We start from the raw sequence: 26,864 nt of genomic DNA, 5'->3' as shown, positions 1-26,864 counted from the left end.
CTGCCAAGTGAGCCCACATGAGCAAGAAAATCAACAGATTCTTTAATTCATTCAATTAAGAATTATAAAGCAAGCACTATTCCAACAGGTGATGTTCCTTGAAACTGAATCCCCTATTCAGTGAAAAAGCCGAAGCAGCTCAGAGAGGCCCTAATGTAGATAAAACAACAATACTGGCCCTTAGCCCTGGCTAAGGTCCCAGCCGAAAGCCAGCATCAACTTTCTGGCCATGTGAATAAGCTATCTTGAAAGTGGGCCCTCTGGCCCAAGCTACCCCAAGAAACTTTTTTGGCGAAATGATAATTATTGTTGTTTATGCTTGGAGATTATTTGCTATGCAGCAATAGATAATTGACGTACTATATTTATTAAATTGCTAACAACAGTAAATCAATGCTTAACATAAAAAGTTTGTCTGTAAACAACAACAGTGGATAGTGTGTGCTCTCTTGAGAGCTGGAAGATATCTTTCTGTTGAGACACGTGCCCCCTGATTCTAAATGTCAAAAAACAGAGTCATAAATTTCAGTGCAATCTCTGTTTCCTGTTAAACTTAGATCGATCCAGTCAGTTTATAAGACAAATACTTTCCCTTTTCCCAGCCAATCCTCAACTGTGCAATTGCCAGATAAAGTCCCAATTTATCTTTACTGGATAAAGTCCCAATTACTCTATCTAAATGTCAGTATCAAAAAATAAATGCCAATTCCCTTTCTTCCCTACCTGAGTGACTATTGCCCTATGGATGATGAAGACAAAGTTCCAAAGGCAGACTGTGAAGCCAGCTCTACCGCATATTAGCCGTGTCTTCGGTTTCCTCATCTCTAAAACGGAGTTAATAGTTACCTTCTGGCACTATGAAAAATAAATGAATTAATTAATGTACCTACACTACTACTTGATTCTTAAGCATTTCATAAATAATACTTTAATATAGGACAGGAAATAAATTACCAATCAAGTGCATACAGAATCAATCTACACAGATCAACACAGATTATTCTAGAGTAATCACCATTTTATTCATCTTCCTTTCTTCCAAATACTTTATTTCCACTTATCTCTACTTTTTAACTTAAAAAACAAAATGAGGAAAAAAATGAAAGCAAGTAATGCTGCTTTTTTTTTTTTGGTCTTTTTCGTTTTTATCGGTACCAGGGATCAAACTCACGACTGCCTGCTTGCAAGGCAGGTGCTTACGCCGCTGAGCTAAACCCCCAGCCCCTTATGCTGCTTTAATCAGAATTCTGGCAAAAGGGCTGCAACAGAAAGCAATTAAAAATATATGGCTATCTGTACACTCCATAATTCTAGCTCCTCAGAGGTCACAGAGTCTGATAAATTGACTTTGGACATATTAATGCTTGTTTATGTTCAGAAAATTGAATGTCAAAAAGTCTAAATGCACAGCACATACCTATAACTCACACTGACATTAGCCATAAATCAATTGAGAACAATCTGTAGAATGACTTCTAAGAGAAGAGTTTCAAGTGCTTACTGAAATGACAAAACTGCTCATATCTGGAGACAAAAAAAGGCCTCACTGACAAACTGTCTAGAAGGCTAAGAAAGATATAATAATTACATTTATATTTTCATATAGCCACAGGTTTAAAAGTTATTAGCAATAGGTTAAACCTATACTTAGTACAAAGTTAAGGTGTTTATTCCTTTGTTACTTGTGTTTTACAGAGTGTAGAAGACATGGTTTAATCTGGGTGTACTAATGGTAGTTGAGAAAGCTATTTTGGACGAATCATTCACTGGTCCTTGCTTTATGCTAAGATGTGTGGTCTGAAGAAAATATCAAAGAATTCATTCAACTCAAACTCTAACAATAGTTTTCTCCTCTGTCTTAGTTTCTCAATAACCTCCTCTCAGGATAGAACACAACAGAAGTTAGGACGTTAACTCCTTTTAGCTTTGAACGTGATACACGATAACTTACTCGAGGAAGGAAGTTAGCAAGGAATGTAGTTTCTGATCTCAATGTCTTTCATTTCACAATAGTAACTGAAGCCTGAAGAGAAGTGAAGCCAAGCAGTATGTGATAAAGACACCAGCAAACTCTTTAGAAGCCCTTTATATACAATTGACATGAAAACCAGACTAGAGAAAATCATGTGCAGAATTTTTCATGCCCTAAAATTCCAGCTCTGCACCTAACCAACTAAGCCACCTAGAAACATGGAATAAAATCTACAGAGGCTATATGAAAAGAGAACCATTTATTTTGCACAGATGAACATTCATTTTTTGATGAACATGACTGAATTAAACTACCTGAAGGAAGACTGCAAGTACCCTCTGCAATCCTGATTTCAGTAACACCTAGTACTTAGATGTATTGTACTTCTTCAGTTTATATGTTGCTTTGATAAATGTGGAAAGTATTTTTAGCCAAGAACTTTAATTAGGTTTTGTTCTAAAATCTGGCTGAACAAAATCATGTACACTTGGTGGTTTGAATTCTGACATCTAAGTTGTACAGTAACTTTTAACCTACAGCCAATAGTGATATCATACAGCAAAATGTACTCAACAACCAAAGAGAGAAAAAATTGGAACCAGATTTGGGGACAAGCTCATCTCAGGATAAGAAGCTAGGATTGTTCCTATAAAATAATGAAAAAGCTGACAAATTTAAGAGAATGCTGGGATAGTGACATTTTATTTCTAACCAGTTCCAGGTGACTCAAATTCAATGCCATATGCTCTGTAGTCATTTTTTCTCTTAAAATAAAGTCTCATAAGAAACCCACAGAGCAGCAGGCCCTTTAGTAGTATGATTTATTCTTCCTTGTCCATATCTGATGTCTCAGCCCATAAAGACTCCAGATCTAGTAAGGATACATCATCTAACCAACAACAATCAAGGCAAAAAGCACCCTCAATTTCAAACACTTGTTAATTTATATTTAAGACAATATATTTAAATCTTCCTTAGGATGTTGATTTACTATTGGCAGTGGAGAATGATTACAGTAACCTTTAAGACAGAAAAGGGAGAAAAATTTAAAACAATCCATAAACAGTAGTGTTATGTGCCTCGAAGACATTCCTTACTCCTCCCACAGGATTATGCTGTCGCCACTGTTCTGATCAAGAGTTGATCAGAATTTTCTCAAGTACCTAAAACCAGTATATCAATATAGAGGTGTCTGTCTGGAGGTTTAATAAAATTCATTTTATACACTGTCTTTTAATTCAATGGATAAGCATTTGTGTAATTTCCATACAGGTTACTACATAGAAACACACAAGTTTTCAGTCCTGGACATATTTCAGAATCACCTTGGAAAAATGTTCTGTTTAAAAACCAAATATGAAGATAAATAAAGAAATAAATAAATACAAATATCACAAATCTGTACTACCAGAACTACACATTCTCCTTAGGTAGGAGACAGAAGTCTTTTTAGAATTCTGTAGTGCTTATAATATACATACATCCAGAAACACACACACACAATATATACATATGTGGCAGTGGAGACAGATATACAAATAACAACATATGGTGAGTTCTATGATATGCAAACAGGATAACTTTAGAATAAGAGTTCATGCCAGTTCATAATTCTTCCTTCTCTAAGGAAGAATTAAGCTTCCCCATGCCCTTTCTAAGTTTGGTAACAATGTCTTTGCTTTTAAAAATAGCTATACCAGGCCAGGGATACAGCTCAGTGGTACAGTGCCTACTTGGCAAGTGTGAGGACCTGACTTTGATTCCCAGTACCAAAAAAAGAAAAAAATAGCTATTCCACATACATATGTATTCTTATTGCATAGATTCTGTAGTCTGAACTTGAAATTTATTTAAGTATACTTGTGGCATACTGCATGTATTAGTCTGAAATTTACTTTTTGCAAACAATAACATCCTACAAATTCAGATAAATAGCAGTTTTTAATGTTCAGTAACAATTTTATTATGATTTCTTTGATTTACAGGTTACTTAGAATTTCCTTCTAATTTTTGATGTTCTTAACTACCATCTTTTTAAAATTGATTCCTTAAGTTGGGTTGTAGTAAATATGGCTAATATTAAGTCTCTGAAATTTGCTGAGCCTTCTTATATGAACTACTACATGATTCATTTTTTAACATTTCCATATACAGTTGAAAAAACGTGTGTGCTGACATATGCAATGTTTATATACGGTTATTAGGTTAAAATTAATAATTGTAATATTTAAATTTTCTATATTTTTGCAGATTTTATCTGTGTTGTATCTAACAACAACTGACAGAGATATGCCAAAATTTCCTGCTATAGCATTTTCTCCCTATAGATCTGTTGTTTCTAAGCTATACTTTTTGGTACATACAGATGTAGAATTGTATCTTCCTGGTGACCTAAACTTTTTAATCAGTGTGTAGTGACCACATCTGATAATGCTTTTCTCCTTGAAATTTGTTTGATATTAATAGAATAATCCCAGCTTTCTTTTTGGATACTATTTGATTTTTCTGTTCTTTAACTGTCAACTTTTCTGAGGCTTCATGATTTGGGTGTTCTTCCTGTAAACAGTACAATGCTAAATTTTACTTTATTCTGCTTCTGAGCCAACAATCTTTGCCTTATAAATCAAGAGTCCAGTCCATTTTCTCTTCGTGTAATGACTGAAAATACTCGAGTCATCTCCACTATCATATTACACATTTTCAAAATGTAGCACTTTCCCTTTTTGTACCTTTTGGAATGATACAGTCTGCATTACATTTTGTTAAAGGCTATCCAAAAAGTTTAAAACTTCAATTTTATTGAAGAGGCATAACATTAATTTTACTTAACAGGCAAAACTTCAATTTTATTTAAGAGGCATAACATCAATTTTGTGTTAAAGGGACATCGTCATAGATGTATAATACCCATTTATTCTTTAGAATATTTCTATCAAGTAATTAATTTCAATTTTATGAGTTTTATTGTATCAAACAATGAATACTTAACAGGAAAAAAATATCAAAAAACTATTGAATTTTTAATATTTTTGAGTGTTTAATAACAAAGCATTAAATGTTTCAATATCAACTGTTTTTGGTATATAAAATCTAAAAAATAACAAGAAAGAAAAATTCCTATATGAACTACAATGAGAATACCAATAAAACTGTACAACAAAAATAATACTGACTTCAATCATCACATCTCTAACAGTCTTTGCACATGACAACAGCACGTTTCATACACACGTATTATTTACATTGACAACACACGTGTTTTGCTTTCCTAGTCTTTATGTAAGACATCTTGCTGGTTTTGCTATCTTGTCAGGAGGTTCTTACTATATTACACATTGTGTAGTTAACGGGAACATAAAATGTCAAAAAAGCTTAAGTATTAAATTCTTAATATATATCGTGTGTTTAGAATAAACATCAACATTTTCATATCAGCTGTGCATTTGCTTACAAAACCTAAACAATAATATCAAAAATAAATTCCTGGGTCAGGAATTTAGCTCAGCAGCATAAACATCTGCCTTGTAAGCACACAATCATGAGTTTGATCCCTAGTACCAAAAAAACCAAAAAATTCCTGCATGAACTACAATACAAATATCAATAAAACTCTACCATGAAAATAATCTTTTCCTCAACTGTCACACCCGAGGAAGTCTTCAGACATGACACCTGCCTGTACCCTGCACATGTCTCACTTTACACTGACAGCACACATGCTTAAGCTTTCCTTTCTTGTGTGGCAGGCCATTCTTGTCACCTCTCTTGTCTTCCTCATGGGTCAAGAGCTTCCCACTATATTGTACAACATGCACTTAGCAGGAAAATAAGATATTATTTTAGATAGCTAAGTTAGGTAGAAATATTATAAGCAGTCAGGCGGGGCTAGGCCCTGAAGGGAGCTCATGTGGAAGATGACAGCACATCAAAACTGTGGCTAGAGACACATCTGAAAAAGATTAAAGTCATAATGGCCAGATTTACATACTTCCCCTAAGGGATTAACAGAAGCTTGACATTATTTGTATTACCCTTTGGAGATTTTCCGTATCAGTAAATCAGTATCTTATTGGGGTTACATGTTTTTCCTTCCACTAAGATTAATACTAAGACTAGGATGATTAAGACCATAGATAATCATAGTTCATGATGTCATTCATGTACACTTGCTACATGACCTGTTTCCTCACTGGTTCAATATTACTTAACCCACTATATTTAAAATCTTATTGGTTAATCATAGTGTAGACTCACATTATACCTACCTGATGATTTTAATGTACAAAACTCCTTTTGAGAAGTGGGCTCATTAGCAACCCATATATGACTCCTCCTGTCTCTCAGGAGCTATTCTTATGCCCCATTACTTTTCCCCAATAATTTTCCTACTCTTAACCTCAGTTGTTCCTTAGAATTCATTCTTTGACTTTAGGGAGCAAGAACTTGGCATATTGAGCATCTAGCAGGCTGGAAGTCACATTTATTTCCTCTATCTCATTTGGAGGCTCTGTATCAGTGCTAACAAAATACCAAATATGTAATGAGTGCTTAGAACAGACACCAACATTTTCACATCAGCTATTCACTTGCTTACAAAACCTAAAAGATATCAGAAATAAAAGTCTAAACGAACTACAATGTAAATACAAAGAAAGGTCCATCACAGAAATAATCTTTGCTTCAACTGTCACACTCAAGGCAGTCACACACATCACAATTACATGTTCTAGGCATAAGTATCACTTACACTGACAGCACCTATGTTTTGTTTTCCTGTCCTTTTAATAGGGCATGGCTAACATCCTTTTGGATTTCCTGTTGTTGTAGCAGGTCTTTGTGATGTGGTGCCTGCTGTTTACCTGTTGGCTCACCAATGTGCTCCACAATATTTTTGCACTTTCCTAGGCAGAAACAGTTTGTCTTGTCTTTGCTATAAATCTCTTGTGAGTTTCAGTCCACTTCTCTAAGAAAATTTCCCCATGATATTTTACAGGTTATTTTCTTTGTAAACTATCAAACTATTTATGCCATGAAAGTTTAGTATCTAGTAAAACACAAACATTGGCAACATTTTGCAAGATTAGCATCTAGTAAAACACAACCAGGGACATCACAGTTGCTGCATAACTTATCAGGCAACATCTTTTCTTCCTTTGATTTTGTAAAAAGTTACCATTCCAGGCTTTTAGTACAGTTAGAAACAAAAGAGCTAGGGGGCCAGGGATTTAGCTCAGTGGCATAAGCGCCTGCCTGGCACACGTGAGGTTGTGAGTTTGATCCCTGTGAGGGAAAAAAAAAAAAAAGAAGAGGAAACAAAGGAGCTAAGTCACTCCTTTCCCTTTGCTTCCTTCAGCTGTAAATACCACAACATACATACATAATATACTGTCTAAAGCTACAGTGACCATAGGAAAATGCTGCAAGATGTTCATCAACAACCATATATTCAGATGGTATATAAATTGCTTGACTTTTTGAAACAAGCTCTCAAACAACAAGGGATAGCAGCTAGATTATCAGTTCTTTTTCTTTTTTGGTGAATGGTTTCAACAAACCTCAGGCAATTCTGATGGAAACCAAATCTCCTCAGTGTCATTGTTATTCTACAAACCTCATGCCCACATGCATGTCTTTTTACATCCACAAGTCTTTTACATTCCTGTGATTGCCATGAGAAAGCCCTGCTAAGTACAGCAGACCTATGAATACTTTCAGTTCAGCTAGCGAGGTATCATAATAAACACATTTTGAGTATGGCTATAAGTACATATAGAACGTTTTATTTGTATTTCATCATTTATGTACTTCATAATATCTTGTGGCATTTTGCCTGTTACAATTTCCAACACTGAACGGCAGTGCTGGTATTCTGTCCGATAGATTTCAGCCCTGTCAGGATCCTTACTGTATTCTGAGACATAGTTCTAACATTGGCTTGTTCCATTTGGTTGCATGACCATACTATACCATTTTTACTAGTCAAATATGTATTAACATTGCTGTTTTCTCTATCATCTGAATCAGGGAGGTTTTCATTCCCTGTGTCTGTATCAGGTGATGCTTCCTCCTTTCATAACATCATCATCCATGCACGAGTTACCTGATGATTCACTTTCAATCTCCTCTAAAACTCTGATTTTTCATGTGTCATTGTACTGAATAGGGCTACTTCTATCAGAAAAATCAAAAAGAAAAAAATTTTTAAAGAAAGCCTAAATGCACACCTGTTGCTGCTTTATAGCTCCTGTACACACTTTGCCATTTGTTCATTTGCCAACTGCTGCCACAGATGGGTTCCTGCTGTCCTCTCACCCAGCTACTGTGAGTTACACTAACATTCCATTATGGTAAACTGTACGTTTGCATAACAAAAGAGTGTTGCATGTGTACCCACACCATAACCACCCCTGCACAACGTTTCAACCAACCCCCATACTCAGGTTAAACATATGAAACTGGTAGAGCATTATGTGGGTAAAATCCTGGCTTGACACTTTTGCACAGGTGCATACATCTTGCCATTTGTTATTTGTCATACTAAGTGAATACAAATGAAGACTGTTTCCTGTATTCCCCCAGACACACATACAGAGATGCACAGCTGGCTAAAGTACATATTTACAGTAGAAAAATATGGGATGAGTTTTTGTGACCCAAAATTATGCCCTACTTAACAAGTCTAAACATAGTCAGTATCTGTATTTACCACCCCATAAAAAAGAATAGAAAGTTTCAGTATTTTAACATCAATCTCACTACTCCCAATCTCTCAGATACTACTATTATGAAAAAAACAGCTTTCACCTTGATTTGTTTTAAGCTTATAAACTAGTCATGGTTGATACTTTAAATGGTTGATTCTTTAAAAGTTTCACCTATATTTTAATATTTTTGTTGTTTGTAAACTATTCATTTCTACATCTTAAACCTCTTGAGGTCATTTTCCTTCTTCCTAACATGCATACATCCTTCAGAAATCTTTTCAGTGAGGGCTGCTAATGGTGTCACCAATTACCGGATATCTTTAGACTACTGTAACATTTTAAAAATGGTTTTATTTGATAGGGACTCCTATGTTGATTCTTTTTCTTAAAACTCTGAGGCTATCATTCCACTAATTTTTAGCTTACCTTACTACTGTTGAGAAGCCAGCAACCAGTTTAATAAAAATGATTTTGTAAGTAATGTGTCTTGTCTTTTAGCTATGGTGATTGTGGTGTTTGAGATGCCCCAGGCCAGCCTGAAGCCTGTGAGCTGGAGTGATCTTCCCAAATAGCAGGGACTACAGACAACACACACCAGCTTCAGCTGCTACTAAAATCTCTTTGCCTCTGGTATTCTGCAATCTTAACAGCAAATGCCTAGATGTAGATTACCCTTTTAATTACCTAATTAATTTTTATGAGTTTTTTTCTTGTACTTCTTTATTCCCAGCCTATCAAATCTGAGATTCTTATCTTTCATCAATTCTAGAAAGTTCCAGTTTATTATTATTCTTCAAATACTGCCTTTTTCCCATTGTGTTATTTCCTTTTGGAATTCATTTTAATCTACACTGAGCTTTGACTATTCTATCCTTTCATCTAACTATCTCATTCTTTTGAAACATACCTAATTTCATAAAAATTAAATTTTCTTTATGAAATAATTTCAGACTTACAAAAGAGTTGCACAAATAGCAGTGGTTTTGATGTGTCTTTCTCCAGTTTCCCCAAATGTTAGCATTTTAAATAAGAATGACAAAATACACAAAACAGGACATCAGCTTTGAGGCACAGATCATCTTCTCATAACTACTTTGTAGTTCACATTTCATCAAATGTATTAATGTCATTTTTTCAAGTCTACTATGTATATTGCATTTCTTTCCCATGTGATATAATCACTTTCTCATCACACTTACAACTTAAAGTACGAGACCCCCCAGTAACCTGCCTCCCCACTAGGCCCTACGTCCAACAGCAAGTCAGCTGTAATCCCCCATAATCCAGTTACCTTTCAAAAATGCTGTCTTATGAATACATGAGGCTTGGAGGAGAGGGAGTGCTAGATAAATCATAACAACATGCACATCTCCTTAATCTCTCCCGTCTCAGAATATTCATTAGCCTTTCCCTGACTTTCATGACTTTGACATTTTTGAAGACTACTGGCTATTTATTTTGTAGAATTATCTCACTTCAGGGCTGATATGATGTTTCTTCAGAAAATTCAATTTGTGCATTTTTTAACAGAATTTCACAAAAGTAACAGTGTATTTCTCATAACATCATATCAGGAAGCAAAAGATGTCAGATGTCTTCTTACTGGTGATATTATCTTGATTGCTTAGTTATGGTGTCTCTTAACAGTTTTAGGGGTTTCTATCTCTATCCCACTATGCTACATTCTGTATAATTTCTTCATATAGTTTCTCTCTTCAAATTTTGTTATTTTAACTCAACCATTGTTTTTTGTTGTTGTTAATTAGTTTATTTCCCAGGTGTTTTTCAAAACGACTTCATCAGTTCTGATAGTGTTTTGTCCCTTTGCCATATTTTAATTTCCTCTTTTCTTTAATATCTTTGTTTTACATTTTGTATGTAATAATTCAAATACCTACAGTTTCTCAGTCTGAGTACTTCCTCAACTCTTGCTCATAGTGGCACATTTCCTGTTGTGTCTCATGATTTTGGAAGGGAATCAGGATAGATACACTTATGTTCACTATCTGTGACAATACTTTTTAAAGCAGAATACATTTATTGAGAGAAAGAAAGCCTCTGTCTGAGAGAGAGAGAAAGAAGGGGTCCCAAGTGGGTTGCCTGACAATATTTTTAATACGGTGTTTAAATCTCAGAAATATTTTTATTTGCTTCTGCCAGGTACCTGAAAGTACCACCAACACAAGAGCCATATAAGCTAGACTGACTGATTGAGTGACTGATTTGGAGGGGGTGTGGCTCACACTAGTACATGGTGGCAAATCTACAGCACATGTGCCTAAGCAGGCTGTTTGTAGCACTTTTTACAATATTTGCCATCACTACACTAGTAGTATAAATTCAGAGTCAAATTGGCATAAATTAGAGCCTTGTGGTTAACAATTATTAAGAGAAAATTCGTCTTTATTTTCACTCTACTCAAAGCCAAAATGAAAATAGGTATTTAATCAACAGTTGCTTGTGTAGTAAGCAAGCCATTTTTAAAGAAATTATTTTACCAACCAAGAATGTCATTCTTTGGAAACTCCAGCGGTATCTGGGGAGTGGGAGAGCGGGCCTCAGTTGTGATTTCCCAACCTTTTTGGATACAGACCTTTGTTTCCTATCCACAGACTTTAGGACCCAATGATCATGAAATAAATCCAGAAAAAGTACCACTTCTACTGGCTTACCCTTATGAACTCCTTTTATCTTAATATTACTGGCCTCTGAGAAGTTTTTACTTCTCAGTTCACTCTCCAGTTGGGCCACAAAATAAGTTTTGATTTATTTTTAATCCAGCATTTCATGATATGTTAAACTATAGTGAGTTCTCCATCCTTTATTAATCTACCACATTGCCAAAAGCAGAAGACTTTAAGAGTTCCTGAACCTCTAGTGCTACTATAGAGAAAAATACAATTTGTAGCATGGTTTATGAGGATAAAAAGAGACAAGTTTAACTTCAGTTTATTCAACTATAAAATATAATTGATAATCAAAGAATTAACCCCAAAAGTAGTAAGGGAGAAAGATGTTTCCTATCAATGCATATTTGTCCTATTTAGCCATCGCTACTGCTTAGAATGACTATTTTTATAGACCATCCAGAGTGGGCTAGCACTCACCAACAACAGTTAAATGCCTTCCTTACCATCCATAAAACATGGATAAGATCTGAAAAGTTAACCCTTTTAAATCTGCTTAGTTTATTCTATGTGATGACTATTCAGTAACCCAAAACTCTTTGAACTACTATAGTCAGTTTTGCTACATATTATATTTGACAAAAGTTACGTTAGATGCAATGCACATTTATATTTCAACACCAAATGTTCTCAAGAAATATATATATGATATATATTTTAGATATATTACAGTGATGGCAACTTTACAGACCTTTCAGTGATAATAGCTGTCTGTAGCATATATGCACTGATATATGACTACCGCTGATAAACAGTTTGTGCATATTTCTTTTCTAGTTGAGCCCATACTGATAAGGTACAGAGGTTAATTTTACATTGAGACTGAAACAACATCATTAACATTATTATGATGATATGATCTGCTCTAAAGGTGTGGGTTCCTAAATTTTAAGTGCTTTGGAAATCTCTTCTTAAAATGTCTATTTGTCTGGCCAAACTTAATTTTGTGGTATCTAAGAAAAGTTTAGCTAGAACTCACAATCTGTACCAATTAAAGCATATTAATGCTCGCGTAAGATTTCTAGATACATAAAACCATAGATGTGCAAGTTGTTCAATAAATATCTTCCAGGTTGAATAAGCTTCCAAAGGGCACTTCCTGCTCCTCTGGCAGACAAGCAGACCCATGAAGACTGCATCTTGCAGTGAAAGACTGAAAATGATGGGGCCAGTCAAGAAATGCCTCTGAATAATACACGTGATGGAACATCTTTGTCTTGACATTTGGTTCTGGGATAAGTTTCAGTCTTTCAAGTCATTTTTGTTCTCTAAGCTTTGATATTTTACTATTCATGCCAAATCGTGTCTAGAAGATAGTTCTTGGTTTTTATTTTTGCAGCCAAATTCTTTATTTCCTTCTTGGAGATATTCCAACTTGTTAACATACTTCTATGTTTCTTCATTCCTTTCAGCTCTTAGTTATTTTTCTTCAGTTAAAGGCATTTAATATGTTTTTAAGTTTGAATAGTTCTTAATATTTCCACTACTTCTTGGCTTTCTGTTCCTAGAGCTTCACCCAAAAACACAGATCTCAGCTAGTTGATCCTCAGAATTTTCAAATATGTACACTTTCTCCTATTCTTAATTCTCTACTTTATACAGTCCATCTAATTATATTTTTAACACATTTCTTGATAAAATGTGGATCAAGGGCTTTTCCTTTTATGCTAGATCAACCATGGAAATGAGATCCATCCTCACAGCTGCTTTGAAGATCATTAATTCATTTAAAACTTTTTCCAGTCTTTTTTAAACCAAATTTTGGTTTACACATGAGGATTTCTACAAGAAAAAGTTTCCACAATCTCTTTCTTACTCCCTGCAGCATAATCCTATTCTCTTTGTTTGTTCACTGAATGCTACAGATGCCAGAGGCATGGGAACTTCCATCTAAGTGATAGTAACTATTAAAACTGAAACTCAAGCATTTGAACTTGTAGGCAAAATCTTTAACTGAGAAAGAAGAAAACAGAGGGAATGGACTTCAACTTAAGAAAAGCTGAAGGGGAAACAGCTCTGCTAGAGAAAAGGATATTAGTCCTTTAACAAAAGGGGTCAGCTTTCCTGAAATTGCCAGGGTTTGGTAATTTCCACTGGGTCTTGAGTATGGGTTTGTTTGTTTTTGAAGAAATCTCTTCTTCCTGTTTTAAAGGGTCTCTTCCAGTATAAGATACGATGGATCAACAGCTATTCTCCTGGGACACAAGATGGTGTACCTCAATCCCCATCCCAGACTGTCGCGATAGACTTGGTCCTTGAAATAGAAGTAAAGGAGTGATGGAAAGGCACATTCTATACATGGCTGTTGGCAAGGGAGGCTAGGGAGACCTATCTTTACTTTAGATGGATCAGAGATGTGGATTAAGGCCCAAGAAAACCCCCTTATCTCTCATCCAGATAAGGACCCCTGTCTGTCTCACTATGGCATAAAGCCTGCCAAGACGCCACTATCAGTGAAATTGGCTACTGCTAGTATCCTTGTCCCAGTTACTTGGGAGACTTTATTGGGAAGATCACTTGAGCCCAGGAGTTTGAAACCAGCCTGAGCAGTATAGCAAGACTCCATTTCAAAAAAAAAGAATAAGCTTGTGATACTGTAATATAATAAGAAACATATATTTTGTCCTGGGTTCCTGGCACAGAGCCTGAGGAGCACCTAAGTGACAGGTAAAAGGAGCATCTTTGGTTATTCACAAGCCCCTTCCAACCATCCTTGAGCTTATGCTAGTAAGATATCTCTGGGAAGATGGAGACTGACTACCAGAAGAGCCAACCTTGTCATCATTGAGTCAAATTTTCTGGCTCATCTCCTAAACTCCAGGGAAGAAACTGAGTTCCATCACCAAAGTTCAACAGTTTAATCACTCACAATGACACAATGAAGTCTCCATAGAAACTCTAAATAATGAGGTTTTCTGGGCTGGCAAATACAAAAGCTGCCAGCTGAGTTCTGCACCTGGAATGGAGGCATCTTGCCTTCCACTGTACCTTATCCTAAGTATCTGTTCCATGTGGCTTACCCTGTGTATCCTTTACCATAAGCCAATAATAGTAAGTAAAGTGTTTCTCTAAATCTTATGGTCCATTCTGGACAATTATTGAAACTTAAAGTGAAGGGGTGCTGGGGAAGCCCCAATTTACAAACAAGTTATAGGTCAAAGTTATAGGTGACAAACTGGAATATTTATTGGTGATTCATGTCAGGGGCAGTCTGGGGCACTGAGCCCTTAACTTATAGGAGTCTGTGCCAACTCCAGATAGTGTCAGAATTAATTAAATTGTAGAACACCCAATTGATGTTCAGAAAATTGAAGAAAACTAAGGTATAGAAAAACCAATACATTTGGTGCAAAAAGTGTTATATAAAGAAAATACTTCCTTTCTTTTTCTAATGCCTGTATCTTTCTGTCATCTTCATAATTCTGTCTCATACTACAGTTGTTTACATACTTGCTTCTTTCAGTAGACTGTTATTTTATTCATGTTTGCATCATTAATCCTTGCTTAGTACCTGCAAACAGTAAGTGCTCCACAAATATTTACTCTGTGTCTAACTGAATAAATAAATATGTACCTCACACATACCCAGACAAGAAATGAGAGACTAAAAGCATGCACAAGGGCTAAGGGTGGAGCTCAGTGGTAGTGTCCACTGAGCATGTTCAAAGTCCTGGGCTCACTTACCAGTACCAAGAAAAAAAGCACACAGTTTTTCAACAATGGCGAATGAACAGATATAAACATCTATGTATCCTATAATAAATACTGTATTGTCTCCAAGGTGAAAATCTGAGAATTAGACAGTATGATTCAAGACCTTATAGCAGGACTAAATATGAATAAAAATTAATAGCACAAACAAGGTTTCAGCAAGTGGGAGAAAATGTCTATGACAAATTGCACGACTGATGACCCAGAACCAACTGAAAGACAAAAGAAAGTTCTTTTGGTTTAGAAATGGAGTATATAAAAATACAAAAGTGGGAATTAGTAAACATACCCAGACTATGGCAAATAGGTGAGTTGTGTATAAATACTAGACATATTTAATGTACAAGTGGGTTTATAGCAATTCCAACAAAAAGAAATGATTTTTTAAAGAAAGATTATAAGGGAATTTAAAAAGGAAATGGAACTAGTTAAGGATATAAAAAAATAATAATAACAACCATCAACAGGGAGGAATACTCATTTCCTCATATCACAAATACTTCCTGAGTGACAACTATGTGCAAGACATTGTTCTATGGCACCAGATAACAAGGGGATAAAATCCTCACAGGTAAAGAAAGAGAACAATGTGAATAAGTTACATAAATGATGAAAGGTGCTAATGTAGAAAACAAAAGGAGGAAAAAGGATAGGGGAGTATAATGGCAGAACAAGAGAGATCAGTTAGAGAAGGGAGCCCAGGAGGGCCTCCAGGGCTGGCATGGGAACTAACAACGACCAATAATATGTATGTAATCTCTTAGGTTAAAGCAAATTTTTAAAACTGTATTAATATAACCATAAAAACACAAATAAATGTGAGCATGCGTGTATTTATACTGTTTGCTTTATATGAAATGTTCTTTATCTTATCTAAATAATTCTTAATCTTTTGAGGATTAACTTAATCACCCCTTTCTTGGAGAAACCATGCTTTATTTCCCTAAGTCAAGTGAGCCTATTATATGGTCTCATGTCATGTACCTGTCCTTTCTGGAACCCAAATGGTTGTAATTCTGCATTTATTTGAATAATTATTTTTATTAATATATGTTCACTTGTACTACATTATAAATTCTACTAGAGCAGGAATAAGGTTAGTTTTGCTAACCATAATATTATTGTTCTTACATTGTATCTAATACTTAGTAAATAATAAATATATTCCAACTGAATCAGTAAAGTAATATGTTTGGAAGTATGGAAAAATTACTTATAAAGAATAGAAAAAGCTGGGTGTGGGGCACATGCCTATCATCCCAGCAATCAGGAGGCTGAAGGAGGAATGGTGTGGTTCAAGGCCAGTCTGCACAGTGAGACCTTGTCTCAAAACAACAACAAAAAAAAAAAAAAAAAGGAGAAAGAGAGAGGCGGCTAACAAGAGTTTTAAGTCCTTTATGTTTTACTCTATGTAGTTCTACACTTCTTGAAATTTTTTTGGTGACATTTTCATACATGCAAACTTATGTACTGATCTGTTCCCTCTCTCTTTCCAATCTCAGTAATTATTACTCTATTTTAAACTGTTACTCTGGTAATTAAAAATAAACAAATAGGTAAAGATACATTAAAAAGAAAAAGTGGCCCCTGGAAAGATAATCTTCAGGACAGAATTATTAATGGTCAGTTTTGTTTTATTTATTTATTTTGTATTTTTGAGACAGGGTCTCACTATGCACTTCAGGCTGGCCTCGAGCTCACTTTTAGTCCAGGTTAGTCTCAAACTTGCAAGAATCCTCCTGCCTCAGCCTCCCAAGTGTTGGGATTACAGGTGTGTGCCGCTACACCTGGCTCTAATGGTCAGCTTTAAAAACTGATACTTAAATGTAAAATAATTAAAAATTATATTATTTTACCCCCTGCCCAAAAGCAAAGGTATGGCACACTGAATAAGAAAGCAGCCTAGGCCCTTCATTCTGGTCATATACTTATGGTCATATATTTAGCTTCATACACATTTCAGTATGTTTATTTTTTTCGAAAATGTCATACCATTTTATAATCGAACCATTAAACATGCTGTTCTCTCTGCTTGACATGCTTTTCCACCTAGCAAACTGATACCACAAGCTGGGGAGGAGAGGTGGGACACACCTGCAATCTCAACACTCTAGCAGGCTAAATTTGATCCTACCCTGGGCAATGAGACCTTACCTCAAAATAAAAAATAAAAAGCCCTGGGTTCAATTCCCAAAACACACACACACACACACACACACACACACACACACACACACGTAATATACTTCAAGGTAAAGACTCCTCTCAGTGGGGATTCTTTTATCACTGATTCAGCAAAAAAATAAATTTTGGGCCTATCAGTATGCCATGAACTGTTACACTAAGGAATTCATACTTATTTATATTCCTCCAGTACCTTGTCCATATTGCTATTATCACAATAATTACATTATAGCATGGTTATCTTCACGTAAAAAGACAGAATAGTCACTCTTTCCAGCTGGAATAAGAAATCTCTGAAGTCGTGGCCTGTTCTATTATTCTTTACACATTCAGGATGCTGATGCTGTTCAAAACGAATCAGTTTTCCTCTAGCTTATGATCAGAGTTAAAGAATAACAAATAATGAAAAGAAACAAATAATGAGTATTAAAATGTTTAGTATCACTATCCAAAACAAGTAGCTATATACTTACTTCATGGGTCCATAGTTCAGGATTACAAATGCCAAGACTATCATCACACAGATCGCTCTTCGCTTCGGACTGGGAACTTTAAGCCTCTGGTTCTAAAGGAAATGACCATATGAAATACAATTAAACTACACATCAATCTCACAAAAACCAACATCTAAGATAAGAATTCTCTTCTTTAACAGTTACATAAATATCTTTTTTAAAAAAACAAAGCTCAAAAGTGAAGTAGTATTACTTTTCAAAAGACTAGAGTGGAGCCTTCCAAGTTTTCCTTTCTAGCAAAAACAAACAAAAAAATAATAGAGAAAAAAATATACTGCAGCTGGGCATGGTGGCTCATGCTTCTAATCCCTGTACTCAGGAGGCTGAGGCAGGACTGCCTTGGAGTTTAAGCCAGCCTTGAGCACAAAGTGAGTTCAAGAACAGCCTAAACTGCACAGCACAAACCTGTCTCAAAACAACAACAATAAAAAATACATACTGCAAACAATTTAACAGTTCTATATTTTTATGGATCTCTAAAGAATTTTGAGATACAAGGTATTGTTAAAAATATAGCAAGTGTTTAAAAATATGTATTATACTAAAAGACATGTTGCCATTAACCCCCCTGCTCACTTTCAACACATTTATCCCATCTTTTTTGCAACTTTCTGAAGCAATTCTGAAAGTTCTTTCATGAATGTTTTTTGTTGCACTGTTGGAACTACCTCCATGTCCTGTTTTAATTAAAAATGTTTATCTTTTATAGTCACTTGACTATATTTACTTCCTATTCTCTTTTACTTTGTTCTTTTTTTGTACTTTAGATCTCTCATATAAGAGAAACTACAATATTTAAGTGTGTGTGTATCTGAATTATTTCACTGTCTTTGAAGTCATTGTTTTCAGCACCCCACTGGAGTACTCCCCTATGCTCTTAAGAGCAAGACCAAGCCGGGCATGGTGACTCACATCTATAATTCCAGCACTCAGGAGGCTGAGGCAGGAGGATCGTTGTGAGTTTGAGACCAGCCTAGGAAAAAAAAGTGAGCTCAAGGCCTGCCCGAACTGCATAGAGAGACCCTGTCTCAAAAAGACCAAAAAAAAGAGCAAGACCAAACAGTCCAAGATACCCTGCTTAACTGGCATATTATTTGGTTCAGTTCTACACTGCACTAGAGGTACTGAAAGCAGAAAAGTTCATGAACAGAATCGAGATTAATCCTCTGAGGATTAGTATTGGCAATAGAATGCAAAAAATGTACAGTGAACAGATGGACAGAGAAAAAAAATACATTTTTCTTTTTCATTATCCTCTTTCACAAAAGGAAAGAACTGAATATCATTCAAGTGCCTTACTGTGATTCAGCAAGAAGAGAGGGTGCTACAACAGAGTTAGGAGAAACTGGAGAAAAAATGTCTTTTCTATGGAGACTGGAAGATACAATTTAAAAGGTTCTTCCAAATTTTTTATTGCTACTACAAATGTTTTTGGACTTATTATACCCTCATTTTCCTAGCACTGTTGTTTGATGTAATTTAAGACGTACAAATTTATCACTTTATCAGAAAGAAAATCTCGAACCACCTCAGCTGGCTCTGTCACTACCACTCACCTCCGACACAACTTCATCTAGCTGACGCTTCAGTGATCCGTTCTCTTTCTTCAGCTGCTCATTCTCTGAAAGAGCAGCCTTTAACCTCGCCTCCAGCCCTAGCATATATTCTTTCTTCTTTTTGCGTGACTGACAAGCAGACTCTCGATTTTTTATCATACGCTGCTGTCTTCTTAGCACAGCAATCTACAAAAAGATGGAATAAACCAGAATATTCTGGCGTCAGAATCAGATCAAAAGAGATCAGAATATACTGACTTCCACAAACATTTTTAAACAAATAGGATATGGGCTGTATCAAAATAGGTTTTAAAATACATTGCTAAGTAAATTCATCAAAATCAACCTGTTAAATTATTTCTTGTGGGGTTTTCTAAACTTACTCATTGATCTTCTAGTTTTCCCCAAGAAAACTTCTCAGAATGTGCTTTAAAGAACATTTGTACAGAAAGCCTTGCCTTAGTATTTAGAGGAAACAGCTCTAGGGATCTCCGCAGATACTAAAATCTGCAGACTTCATAGGATTTGCATATAACTTATTCATATCTTCCCATTTACACTAACTCATCTCTAGATTACTTATACTAGCTAATATAATGTAAATACTATGTAAATATTTGTTATACTGAATTGTCTAGAGAATATCAAGGAAAAATGCCTACAAATGTACATTACAGATGCAAGTTTTTCACATATATTCTAAGCAGTTGCAAAACCCCCAGATACAAAAGATTAAATCAGCATCCCTGGCCATACATTATGCTTCAGAACTATATATCCAATTACTTTCATTATTGCTACTTGTAAAGTACTTATTACTTCAAATTTAGTATGTCTAAGTTGAATACATCTTCCTCCACTTAATTTTTCTTAATCTATACATATTCTATGAATACTAAATATCTCTCAGGATATAAAGGAATAAGTGATCATTATTATTTTTCTTTTAGTCCCTATATTTCTTCCCTTTTTCAATCCCTTATTCCCTCACTAAATATATGTGAGTATATACTAATGATCAAGTCTCCTTCAATGAAAATGTCTCAATCATTTCTTTTTCTCTATTTTCACTGTCACCCTCCTAATACAGATAATCATTAACTCACCCATGGACTACTGTAGTATACTCCTAACTGTTCGAATTGTGTTCCATTTCACCTTATCTACCATTCCCAATTTTTTACCTTAACATTCCACTGCAAAGACAAGGTGGTCATACAGTCAGCTACCTACTTTTAACTTTCAAAGTCTTCCTTCATGTGACCACACCCTAATTACCATACTTCCGCCCTAACTACAATTTTTCAAGTTTTATTATCTTACTTAACACTCCTCTCTAATCTCTATAGGTCCAGTTTATTTCTCTTTATAAAGTTTATCCCCACTTACATCTCCTCCACTGATCTCATACTAAAGGCCCCTCCAAACTCTAACTGTTCTTACCTGATTTTTATTTCTTTGATCATCTAATGCTCTTATACTTTAGAATTTGCACCAGAACATTCTTTATTTCACATATCAACATTTTTAATTTTTTTATTTTAAAGAGAATAAAACAGGAGGAGAGGGCAAAGATGGCAGATAAGAGCAGAATACAGAGGTTCCCTGAGACATACAACTCAGATGCCGAAATAAAACATTGTGGGGAGGCCGAGAGAGAAGGAGATGGATCCTCTCGACCCAGGAAGAAACTAAAGGAAAAAAAACCTGTCAAACATGCAGTCCTGGGGCTACTACTGGAACAGTTAAGATTCGGTGCTCTTGCTGCAGTGCCCCAACTTGTGCGGCTGCGACTCATCCAGCCTCCCGAATTCCCACTGCTTCGACTTCCGGGAACTGCAGTCGCACTGAAGGCAGAGGTCGGTGAGCCCCACAGAGAACGGAGCCAGCAAGGAACCTGCACTGATCTGCAGTGAGTGCTGGGAATAAGACCTTTCCACAGGAGAGGGGCACCAACAGGACGACATTTTGGAATCGGGCAGGACTGCCAGGAATGAGGAATAGCAGTGACTTCAGTCAGTTGTTCCTTTCCCAGACAAGATTGGTAGGGTATGCTTGGCCTGGGTCACACCCTTGGCTGAGATCCAATAAGCTGTCCCAAACCAATTCCCTACAAGCACACACTAAAGCAGTGAAGGCCTCAGCAGGTTGACTGAACCTAAGGTCAGCCGCCCGTTTGCACCTCAATAGCACACTGGAGTGGACAGAAATACCTAGCCAGCATGCTTCAGAAGAACCATAACCAATAAGGAAAGGGACTGGGACCTCCTATATACGCCTGTATGGAAGAAACCAAAAATATGACAAAAGGAAGAAACAAGAAAAAGTCCCCAGCCCCCAGCCCTAAGAACATTGATCCAAGAGGGGTAAATACAAAAGAAACTAAGGGCAGCAAACATGCAATAGCAGACACAGCCTCAGTGGGCATAAAGAGATATCTTCGGGACCTCATAGACGAGCTCAAAAGTGAAATATTTAATCAAGTAAAGCAAGATATAAGTAGATTAATAAAAGAAATGCTAAGCACTTGTCAAGAAGACACAAAAAAATGGAGGAACACAAAAAAAGGAGAGAAATGTTTGATGAAGAATATAAAGAAAATATAGAATACATGAAGCAGGTTCAAAGAAAGAAAATAAAAAAACTCCACTGAAAGCTGGCAAAACTGCTTGAAAGAAACTAAGGATAGATTATCAAAACTTGAAGACTGATTTGCAATGTGTGATCATGAAAGGAAAATTTGGGGGGGGGGGGGCAGGGATTTAGCTCAGTGGTGTAAGCTCCTGCCTGGCAAGCAGAACATTGTGAGTTCGATCCCTGGTAACAAGGAAACAAGCAGTAACAATACAAAGGCTAGAAGGCAACAAGAAGATCTATAACTTTAAGAGTGTGAATGAAGAAGCAGGGATACAAACAAAGGAACTACAAGGACTATTCACAGAAATAATTAAGGAAAACTTCCCAAGCATAGCAAAAGAAAATGATATTCAGATGTATGAGGCATCCAGAAATGCAGCCACCTACAACCAAAACAGAGACACACCCAGACAGGTAATAATCAAGATCTCAAAAATACAATATAAGAACAGAATATTAAAAGCCATCAGAGAAAAGAAACAGATCATCTATAAAGGAAAACCCATCAAAATCATGGCAACTTCTCGACACAGACCATCAAATCAAGAAGAGCATGGAGGGAAGTATTCCAAGCCCTGAAAGGAAATAACCTCCAGCCCAGATTGATGTACCCTGAAAACTTGTCTCTAGAAATTAATGAAGAAACAAGATGCTTCCAAGACAAAGAGGAACTGGGGAAATTTGCAACCATCAATCCAACCCTACATAGAATACTGAATAACATTCTAAAGAGAGACAAAAGTACCAGGATTTCAGGAACAGTGGCAGAGAGGCCTCAATGAATGTAGCAAAAAGTGGAATGAAGGAGAAAAGCAGACAACTAATGGCAGAAAAAGAGCACAACAGAAATGAGGCAGAGAAGGTTGGTTATAATCTCTAATATAGATGGCCTTGATACACTAAATTTAAAAAAAAGAACCACACATGGAGTAGATCAGAAGGTAGGGTCCATCGAGATGCTATTTATAGGAAATATAATTAACATGAAAAAGAGTACATGGATTGAAAATCAAATATGAGAAAACAATGCTCTATGTGACAGAGAACCAGAGAGTAACAGGGGCAACTCGATCAGTACTTGCAGATAGGTTGGAATGATAGGCTTTAATAGGTAAAGGAATACAACTTGAGATCAAGTACAGGAGGGAGAAGGTTCGGAACCACTTGGGTAAATAGCAGGTTGCCCCCACCCAATCTAAAAACTGAGGGAGGTGATTGCTGCTTCTCGCTGTTTGAAAAATACACAGTACATTCTACGGGAATGAAAGGGGAGGAATAGTCTTAAAAAAGGAGGCAGAGGATATTGTTAAGAGTGTACCAGGATTTAAAACCCACATTACTTACACTGCTCTGCTTAGATAGATTATATTCTGTCCCAGTTTGTCTACTTGCACTAGATCTGAGGTCACAGACAGCTATCCCCAAAATAACAGGATATAGTACAGTAATCATCCTAAATTTCCTATTAACTTAATCTGGAGCCCTGTATAACTTATACTGTTTTGCCATGACTGATCTTAGGTAAATCTAGTTTCTTTGCTTGCTGTTTGATATCGACAGATTTTATTCAAAACTATTATGATTGATAGTATCAATCTGAGAGTATAGGCAACTACACTGAAGACAAGATTCATTATGATATCCATTCTGTTTTGATTACTACCTGTTTTTGAAGTTTTATACTATCTACAAAGTAGTGTTTTTATTAATATTGTTATGTACTACTATATTCAATTATACTATGTCTGATGATACAGACAATTTCATTGAAGACAAGACACAACACAGTAACCATTGTAGAATACCTTGTACAGTGGTTTTATAAGAGTTGTTTCATGTGTTTATAGAAATATGTTTTGTTTTGTCTTGTTTTATTTCTCCCTCTAATATAGAAAGGATAAAAATACATGTTGAGACTCATGTAGGCGTAGAGCCTATAAACAGTTTATGAGAACTGATCAAAAACTTGATGCAATGAACAACTACTTTGAAGAAAAAGAGACACTCAGTACCCAGTGATGATCCCGTAGTATCATGATGTGAAATCCAGCAATACTATTATTCTTTGTTCAGACTGATTTTAGCCTCCTTTGGTTTGTTTAATCTTAACATAAATGAAAGTATGGATAACTGCATGTATGTGTAAGTATATAGGATTGATAACCATATTACTAAGTTTTTGTTGGATAGTTGAACAGAACTGTCTCGCTGTTTGAATCCCCATTTTGTTTTTTTGGTTTTTTTTTTTTTTTTATTGGTACCACCTGCTTGCAAGGCAGGCACTTAAGCCACTGAGGTAAATCCCCAGTCCCGGTGAATCCCCACTTTGTATGCTTCACTTTTGTAACTTGAACAACTATTTGTAAGAGAAAATATGGAATCAGCAACTAGTGATTTCTTACTGTTTATTTTTTCTTTGAAAGTATGTATTATTTCTACCCATTTTCTGTTTTGTTAATTCTTTAAATAAAATTTTAAAAAATAAATAAAGAGAATAAAATAAAACAGAACAGAATAAAGCCGATCAAAACAAAGCAATACAAGCAACACAGGACCTCAAAACAAAACAGGAAATCAACAGTGGCTACCATAGTGTCTCTTGTTTTCTTTGAAGTAGATGTCTATATCTTCACACACAATGAATTCAAACAAAATAGTATAAAACTGATCAAAACAAAAGAATGAAAGCACTACAGGCCTTCAAAACCAAACAGGAAAATCAAGAATGACTACCATAATGTGTCTTGTTCTCTTCAAAATAACTGTCCATACCTTTACACATATTGAAATCAAACAATAGAAAACACACTAAAACCAATCAAAACAAAGAATAAAAGCATTACTGAACTTCAAAATAAGATGATAGGAAATTAGTAACGGCTACTATGTCTCATTTTCTGCAAAGTAGCTGTTCATACCATCACACACAATAAAATCAATCCTTGTAAACTCTTCAGAAGAAGTTCTAGGCATAAATAAGCCTACACATATACATCTATCCTTTCTGTATTAGAGGGAAAAACAAAACACAAGAAAAATGAGAAACAAAAGAGACAAATAAATAACAGTAACAAAGAGCCAAAAACAATAACAATACAGGCTTTCAAAACAAGGTGATAGTTCCTTAAATAAAATTTAAAAAAAAACAAGGTGATAGGAACATAACTAAGGTTGTTATTTTATAGTTATCTTCAAAAGAATTACACAGATTACCAGATACAAACATGTAAAACTGATCTAATCCTATGAATGTTAACCGTTTTTTTCAAAGAACTAATTAGTAGTAAAATCATCTTCGCTATCTTAAGTGTATATATACAAATTTATATCTTTTTTCTTTTTCCTTCCTTCCTCTTCTCCTTTTCCCTATCTGAGATATTTCTTCCCCCTCTGAGCAGTTTCTTACCCCTTCACAATATTTATTGAAGATTTTATATCTTACCTACTCTTTTAGTTTCTTACACTGGGGAGACAATACCATTCACACCTGTGAGGTTTGAATTACTGACTTATGAGTATGGTCCCAAGTTGCATCCACTTATCTATAAAAGCCTCAATGTGATCCTTCTTTATAACTGAGTAGTACTCCATTGTATAAGAATACCACATCTTTTTATCCATTCCTCAGTTTATGGGCATTTAGGTTGTTTTCAAGATCTGGCTATTACAAATTATGATGCTATAAACATGGGTGTACATATATTACTGTGGTAGGATGTTTTTAGTTCTTCTGGGAATATACCCAGACGTAGAATAGCAAAATTCTTATGGTCACAAATGTTTCAAGAATGCTAACTTTCTTGGGCTGGGGATATAGCTCAGTGGCACAAGCGCCTGCCTGGCAAGAGCAAGGTTGTGAGTTTGATCCCCAGAAACACCCTCCCAAAAAAATAGAATGTTAAATTTCTTTCCACCTAGACTTTACACGTTGGAACGCAAAACCAAGTCTGATACTTCCTTTTTCTTTAATGTAATATCTATCATAATTAAAACTCAATAAGTAATATTATTTTTAAGTTCTCTAAACTAATTTATAAAGCATTACAGCATTAGTCTAATTTCTTTGGGCAAAAGGAAGATATAATAAAATTAAGTCCATAAAGGCACCAGACAATAATATCAAATCAATTAAGTAAATAGGTGGCTGAGTTAATAACCTCTATATATTTTATAATGGAATTTAAAAAAATAAACACTTACTGTAGGGTATTCCGTAACCAACCAGTAAATAAAGTTAAATAATTTCATATCAATTTCTTTTAAAAAAAATAACATACTCCCTATCCAAATACTACAGTTCTACAAAGAGGCATGCCAAAACCAATCAAGCAACCTCTCAGCACCAACTACTGTCAACAAGGTTCTGGTCATAACCCAAGAGGAAAAGAAATGATACTTCAGATGTCATAAGAAGCATGGGATTTTTTTTCTTTTTCTTTTCTTTGGGGAGCGCTAAGGGATTGAAACCAAAGCCTTTTCACTCAGCTAGTTTTATTTTTTATTTGGAGACAAGGTCTTGCTAAATTGCCCAGTCTAGGCTCAGCACTTACAATCTTCTTGCCCCAGTCTCCCAGAAGGCTGGGATTACAGGTGTACGCCACCGCATCTGGCTGAGTTTTCTTTTTTAACTAAAACTTCATGCAAATGCCAATGTTAAATAACTACCATCTATAAAATTTCCCTGCAGGACACATCCATTCTTCAGTAATGTTACACATACACATGCACGTGCAGCAGTGACAAATCTTCAATGGCTAGATTATTCACCAATTTCTCACTACTCTCTGCACAATACCACTTTGTTTGGTCTAAAGTTATTTTTAGTTATCTTCATTGTTACTGAGAATGCCAGAGTCCATGATTAATACTAGTGTGCTAAAGTATACAGAACACTGAAC

General features: G+C 35.5%; 1 protein-coding gene across 2 annotated transcripts in view; it reads right to left on the bottom strand.

The window, feature by feature from the left end:
* Nucleotides 1-26,864, bottom strand: part of Atf6 (activating transcription factor 6) — a 188,476-nt gene that overhangs the window by 122,740 nt on the left and 38,872 nt on the right. For both annotated transcript variants that reach the window (XM_013149252.3, XM_063253564.1), the window contains 2 exons: nucleotides 19,330-19,515; nucleotides 17,732-17,823 (listed from right to left, as the gene is read on the bottom strand). In XM_013149252.3, coding sequence (XP_013004706.2) covers nucleotides 17,732-17,823; nucleotides 19,330-19,515 — 278 coding nt within the window. The remainder of the gene's footprint in view (nucleotides 1-17,731; nucleotides 17,824-19,329; nucleotides 19,516-26,864) is intronic.

The sequence above is a fragment of the Cavia porcellus genome, unplaced genomic scaffold (genome assembly GCF_034190915.1).
Source record: "Cavia porcellus strain 051 isolate PalLab524CR breed Dunkin Hartley unplaced genomic scaffold, mCavPor4.1 scaffold_7, whole genome shotgun sequence".
Classification (NCBI taxonomy): Eukaryota; Metazoa; Chordata; class Mammalia; order Rodentia; family Caviidae; genus Cavia; species Cavia porcellus.
The sequence above is the reverse complement of the archived record's forward strand: the minus strand, read 5'-3'. Positions and strand labels throughout refer to the sequence as shown.